Source organism: Garra rufa, chromosome 7, assembly GCF_049309525.1.
Source record: "Garra rufa chromosome 7, GarRuf1.0, whole genome shotgun sequence".
NCBI classification, from domain to species: domain Eukaryota; kingdom Metazoa; phylum Chordata; class Actinopteri; order Cypriniformes; family Cyprinidae; genus Garra; species Garra rufa.
Genome location: NC_133367.1, coordinates 14,206,325 through 14,213,614, shown reverse-complemented (window position 1 = coordinate 14,213,614; position 7,290 = coordinate 14,206,325). Strand labels below are relative to the sequence as shown.

At 36.9% G+C, this 7,290-nt stretch overlaps 1 protein-coding gene across 1 annotated transcript; it reads right to left on the bottom strand.

Moving 5' to 3' along the window:
* Positions 1-44: 44 nt before the first annotated feature.
* On the bottom strand, positions 45-2,329 carry LOC141338466 (uncharacterized). Its single transcript, XM_073844013.1, has 4 exons — positions 2,196-2,329; positions 1,703-2,017; positions 1,214-1,336; positions 45-387 (listed from the first exon to the last, which is right to left on the bottom strand). The coding sequence occupies exons 1-4, from the start codon at positions 2,266-2,268 to the stop codon at positions 170-172; spliced, it is 729 nt and encodes a 242-aa protein (XP_073700114.1). The 5' UTR covers positions 2,269-2,329; the 3' UTR covers positions 45-169.
* Between the last annotated feature and the right edge of the window lie 4,961 nt (positions 2,330-7,290).

Here is a 7,290-nt window from a genome sequence, read left to right as displayed (position 1 = left end):
TGGAATAGATTTGGAGAAATTGGAATCTCATTCTAATGGCACCAATTCACTGCAGAGGATTTTTTGGTGAACCAGATCAGTTTAAATGTCATTCTGTGCAGATACAACAAAATAAATGGCTAATCAATGAAAATGAATTTGGATCTTTTTGGGATTATGCCAGCAACCTTCAGCAAACATATCTGGAACTGATTCTTCTGCTCAACTGACGTTGGTCAAATTTTACTCGATGGGTCGGATGGTGATGCCTAGTCTCTTGCATCCTGTTTAGCTCTCTTCTTGTAGATGTGATGTCATAAACCAGAAAAGCAACAGCAGCCATGCTTACCAGAGCAGATACAACCAATCGTATCACAGTTTCAGTAAAACCACAACAGTGGATGTGGTCTGTAAAAAGAACACAGAGTTAGAATAATGCATTTAGGTATCTTTAAAACAGACTCAAGGTACCAGTTTTATGGCTATTTTTAGGAACTCAAGCATTCACTGCGAAGGCAGAACATCCACAAGTTTACTGTGTGTTTGGGCTTGTTTGCATGCACATTTTCATTGCTTAGCCAAATAACAATAGCTAGGATTGTTCACTTTAAGCAATTCTAGACTCTTTTAAAGGCTTTGGCGAAATCTTTAATCTCAGCTCTGTTTAAAAACCTATATGATTATATCATTTTCTCTCTGAGATCTAGTCTTTGCTTTGAGCACTAATGTTTATTGAGCAACATGGCGCACCAAACCCACACACAACTCTTGGACACCCTCCTCACGCCTCTGACGCTCATCTGCGGTCTGTTCTTTGTTCCAGTGAAATCACAAAAAAAACAATTGCACTTCACCCTCATGTGCACAAACAGGTAATTATTTCTCTATAAATGCATGAGCTGATCAAATGTAAACCGAATGCAATGTAAGGCACTTTGGATAAAATAATCTGTTAAATGCATAAATGAACATACTGCAATTTTAATGGGTTTATGTGCTTGATTATTTCACACCCATCTGCAGTAACATAAAGCAACACCTATGAATATGTGCTGCATTTGCATTGTTGTCGGACACAATTGCACAAGAGTGGCCTCAATTCTGGCATTAAGCCACTATGAACTAACATCGGATTCCAGAACGAAAAAAATCTTAAAAGCTTTGCAAAAACTGACATCACATTGACTAAATACATTGAACAGAGTTTTGTTCTCAAACATCACGAGCAGCATACCTGAACTTGACGGATGGTGTTGTTCAGTAACATTGACATCTTCAGTCTGGTTGAAGGTAAAAATGGACGACACAAATTTTGAGCTTGTTGAACTTTCTGATGATGTAGTACTTTGTGGAGTCTCTGAAAATGACAGATATCACTGTGATACTAGACTCATCACACACAGTTTGGATGTTTATTTATAACAGATTCACATTTTAAATAGAATTAAGGGGATAGTTTACCCAAAAATGAAATTTCTGTCCTCGTTTACTCACTCTCAAGCTGTTCCAAGATGAAGAAAGAAACTCATTCAGGTTTGGAACAACTTGTGGGTAAGTAAATGGTGACAGAATCTTCATTTTTGGGCAAACTTTCCCTTTAATACAAATCATATCATGTACATGTAAGGAACATTGAAAAAAATAGAACATAAACATTTTAAATTATTACAATGACAACGATATAATTCAAATGAAGAACAGTCATGGCAAATTCTCTACTCACCATAAACTGTAACATTGAAACTCATGTAGCTGGTCGCACTGCTGATAGCTGTTAATTTATAAAGTCCAGAGTCTGTGATTCTGGTGTTTATGATGGTCAGAGATCCAGTCCGATCCAGTTGTAGTCTGCCTCTGAATTTCCCATCAGGACCATCATATGTCGAGTTGGTTTGCGTGAGCCTGCCGACTTCAGCTATCCGGGTGTTTCCGAACATCCACTGTATTAACAAATATTTCTGTATTTCTGTAAAATCAGTCCACAGAGTGACAGAATCTCCCTCCATCACTGATACTGTCTTTGCTTCATCTGTAACATCTAGAGAACAAACATGAACATGTTTTTTTTTTTTTTTTAGTGCTCCCCAAAAAAACATTATATTGGTTACTGATTACCAAACTAAATATGTATTATGAATGGCAGTAAACCACGACTTCAAATCATTAATTTATATAAAAAAAACACAAAAGGAAGTAATAAAAGACTTTTAACTTACCAATGAGACGCCACAAGCACACAGTGAACAAAATAAACGCGTTAACCATATTAATCGGCGACTTATTTGTCATTCACTTATAAAGCTGACTAAAAAGCAGTTTCACATCGCCAGCGACTCTCTTGAGAGCGAATAACATAAGCGGATGTCATGCCAAGTTATTGACATAAGTTTTCTTACAGCCTAAAATACACGTCTTAGAGTGAGAACATTAGCCTACATAAATGGGAAGACGTGTGTTCTTAAGTCTTTGCCACTAGCCTGTCTACGCGCCGTGTTTGCTGACACTGCACACTCCTCTGGCGTGTGGAGACTACCCTCTTTTGGAGATACCTATAGTTTTGGAGTTCACGCCCACCCTCCCCTACTGTAGATCTCCGGGGTCGGGCTGCAGGCAGCAGCGATTTGAAGGAAAGACTTGAAGAACTGCTGCGCAGACCGATCGTTGTATGACATCAAAGTACCGTGAGAGCTACAGAGAGCCTATGCTTTCGAATCGCTCTCGCGGTTTTTTGATGTCAAACACCAATCATTCTGCGCAGGGCTGCTTCGTCGAACACTCCTTATTTACTTAACTACCTTTTTTAAAGTTGCACTAGTTTCTAAATGTCTAAAGTCGGATATTTCACAGCTCTACAAAACATCATAAACATGCTATTGGTCTTTCTATTTTTATTGAAGGCTGGTAAGTGTTTTGAAATTTACTTTCGATTTGATGTAGGCTAAAGGTTACATTGATTTCTACGCCAAATGCATGGACATTGAGAGAGAAGAAACGCGTTTAATAGCCTACTCATACGTTGATAAATAATGTGCCAAAGGTTGTTTTAAATGTGAACCGTAATTCGCATTTGAAGTCACCGTCGAATCTTGTGAAAAGTTAGGTAGGTTAGCACAGTTAGCGCAATCCTCAACACCGTCTATAGCCTAACCAGAAACAAGATATTTGCTAGTGTTCTTATTTCTAGAATGTGTTTATTTACATGGTCTAACCAGTTTTACGATATCCAGTAGGCTACAGCTGACTTATTCTCGACATCAGGAAAAAGCTTAGCTTTTACTTGCTTGAGAGCCCCTCTTGATCATTTAGGCTATTATTAGCCTATTATGTATACATTATTTATTTATATTAAATACACTCTATTACTTATGCAGTGCTGCTTCTTAAGTACATTTATCTTGTTGTATTTCCCCTTCACAGTCTTTAAAGTAATTACGTAGAGTAGGACGAGGAGAAACGTCCCATGGGGTAAACTCTCCCTACTGTTTTCCCAAAATAACCACAAGATAAAGTCAAGATTTTAAAAAAGTTATTAAAAAGTTATTGTAACTATGACCACGTTGACATGCGTGATGCAGAAGTATGACATCAAGTTAGCACCAGGAAGCTAATTAGCTAGCCAGCTAACCAGGAAAAAAAGAATAATAAAAATACACAGTCCTTAAGGGTGGCGTTTCCCCCCTACTCTCTGTGTGTGTTTTCACCAGCTTACACAATGATTTCTGTTCTGTTTTATTATTAAAACTGTTTCTTCTTGTTTTCCAGGTGTGTCTGACGCACAGACAGTTAAAACTGAGCCCATGCCGGTTATAGAGGGGGATGCTGTCACTCTACGAACAGATCTTTCTGAAATAAAGAACGATGATACAATAATCTGGCTGTTTGGACCTAAAGAGTTTCCCATATCTCAAATAAAGAGACAGGACAATTTGACCTCACTTTTCGTCACCGATAATGTGGAATTCAGGGGCAGATTGCAAGTGGACCAAAAAACTGGCTCTCTTACCATCAGAAACACAAGAATTAGACACTCGGGGCAATATAAGCTATCCATCTCTAGAGAAATAACCACGACCAAGATATTTAATGTTACTGTCTATGGTAAGTCTTTGTAATTGTTCATTGTTCCAGTTCAGGGTTTTTAAAATTCAGTTATCCTAAACTTTTTTCAAACCATCCATTTGAATAACTGACACTTGTCTGAGCATAACAAACATTTATTAAGTGAAAGTTTCCAGATTTTGCACCAGAAAAGCAGGTCTTCATAACTTTCTTTTAGAATTTCAATTGTGAAACATTGCGAAACTCTGTCTTTCAGTTGTGGTTGCTGAGACAGATGGAGTGAAGTCAATGTCAGTATCAGTCCTGGAGGGAGATCCTGTTACTCTACATACTGATTTTGAAATACACCCAGACGCTCTGATGCTGTGGAGGTTTGGAGATAAAGGCGTTCTTCTAGCTAAAATCGATGTTGAGACCAATGAGGCATCAATAAATGATGCTGATGAAAGATTCAGAGACAGACTGCAGATTGATAAGACTGGTTTTCTCACCATCAAGAACACCAGAACCACAGACTCTGGACTTTATGAACTACAGATCAGAGGCAGTGAGAGCTTACAGAGATTCCTTCTTTCTGTTCTTGGTGAGTAACTTGGAGTAATTTAAAGAGCAAGTCTTTTAATTCAATGATATACGGTATTAGCGTTTGAAATAATTTCAGATCATCACATTAATTGCCACCTTCAATGTGTCTCTTTATAGCTGTCCCAGATCCAGGTCTTTCCTCAGGAGCTATAGCAGGAATAGTTATCGGTGTTATTGTTTCTATTCTGCTGCTCCTGGGCGCAGCTGTTGCTTTGATTTACTATCGCTATAGGATCTCTAAATTAAAAAGGCAAATGGGTAAGTGTTGTATTGTTTAAAAAGGCTTCCCATCTCCTCCAAACAGCATTCAAACTCTGAAAGGGAAAAGTATCATAAATGCACTGCAATGGTGTCCAAACAATTCATGCCATATATTTTAAGTCTTCTGAAATCATATGATAATTTTGTGTAACGAAAAGACTAAAATTGTTTATTAAATGCCAGTGTTTTGCCAAAAGCTTTGACATGCTGTGGCAAGTTGACACTTAAATAGTGCTGGTTGTTGAATATCTTAAAGCAAAGTGCTATGAACAAGTTTGAGTATACAGAAAGAAAAGACCTAGAATATAGCTTGAGTCATATGGACTTCAGGGTGTTGTTGTATGAATGTATGTTCACATGACTACTCATGAACGTATTTCAGATCTTTGGTTCTATGTGTTGCTCTGGCAGGTGAAGAGAAGAAAACAGAAGTGACGGAAGGAGAATCTGTCACTCTACACACCAGTTTGACTGAAATACAAGTAACAGATTTGATAAAGTGGTACTATGAAACTGAAGACAATCTCATTGCTGAAATCAATAAAGGGAAAGTAATGACAAAAGAGGGTGTTGATGGGAGATTCAGAAGTAAAGTGAAGCTGGGTGAGAGTACTGGAGATCTCACTATCAATAACATCAGAACCATTCACTCTGGACTCTATAAACTCAAGATCAGCAGTAGTGGCAAAAGAACCAAATACAAGAGATTCATTGTTACTGTCACTGGTAAGTATCAAGTCTTCAAATCTGAAATTTGAAATGGAAACATTCTCAAAGTGCTCAAATTTGAATTACTTAAATTACTTTAATTACAGATTTCAGTTTCTTTTCATCGTAAGCAGTGCCACGTTATTAGGAAATTAAAGTCATAGCATTGCATGAATTAAATAGGATTTGCGACATTAAAATATGTCTTTAATTTAGAAAAATACTTATTATTCTTATATATTCACTTCGGCAACATTCATACAACAGCTGTATTAGCCGGGTTTTAGGAATGAAATGGCAGACAAAATTCATTCAGTCACTTAAACTGAATTTCTTTCTTTTCGTTTCTGTGTGCTGCCGTGACATGAAGTGAAAAAACTGTCTGTGACAGCAGGAGGTGCTATCCCTCTCGAGACTCGTGCTGAAATACAGCACAATGATCTGGTACTGTGGACATTTGGAGCTGAAAACCTACTTGTTGTTAGAAAAGATTCAGAAAGTACCAGTATTAGTGAGGGATTTAGAGGAAGACTTAGATTGGGCAAAAGGACTGGATCTCTGACTATCAAAAACATCAGACCTACAGACTCTGGACATTTTAAGCTACAGATCATCAGCAGTGAAAAGACCACATTCAGAAGATTCAATGTGATTGTCACTGGTAAGTGGAACAGCATTATTATAATAACTATAATTTTAGTTCCAGATTTAATACTCTCGTGTCATCATCTATAAGTATATATATATATATATATATATATATATATATATATATAACAAAACTGCTTCTCTCTTTTTAACCCTGGAGAACCCAAGAACCCTTTTCTTCTTTGGAAAATTATGAAGTATACATTACATTACTGCTACAAGTTCACTGAACACCAAAATATCCACTTTTTCAATTTTAACCCTTTATTCCCTAATTTAGGATTAGGGCCAAATTTGACCCATTGGGCTTTAGGCGTAGCATATTAAAGAATCACAAAAACAAACAGTGTCAATGCAAACTATTTTAAATTTAGGAAAATAATTAGTCAACCACACAGCTACATTTAACAATGTTTTTTTTTTTTCTTGCTTTATTTGTTGCATGTTAGAACTGGATTTCTAAAGGATAAACACTTTGGCCATTGGAAAAAAGAAAAATCAGGCCAAAATCACAACTGAAAAAAACTTTGCTTATCCAAAAATCTGTTTTGCTAGAGAGAGGAACTCACACTAGACATTGTGGTAGTCTTTGAAACAATTAATTTTTTAGTTGATGCAGAGAGGAACTGCACATTTTTCACAGTGCATTTCAGTTTTGAGGTCCTTGCACACAGCACATCGGAGCGGCCATACTCCCTGAAATGATATACTACTTTATTAGTCTCTGGCCTTGTACTACTGAGGTACCTTATTAAAATATATTATACAAATGAAATTATTTCAAGGCTTTATCCAAATACAGGACTGTCACCATTTTTCATCAAAGTCACTTAAAGAACCAATGGGTCATTTTTGACCCGACATTTTTTTAACCCATACACCCAGAGGGTCATTTTTGGCCCATTGTTTTTTGAACTAGCTCAGAGTCCCTAATTTATCCAAAAAGAATATAAAACATACTTCTAGGCATTCTGCAAGCTAATATTAAATAGATTAACAAAAAATACACCATTTTACCAACCGCTGGTTTGCTGAGAAGACGATTTTGTT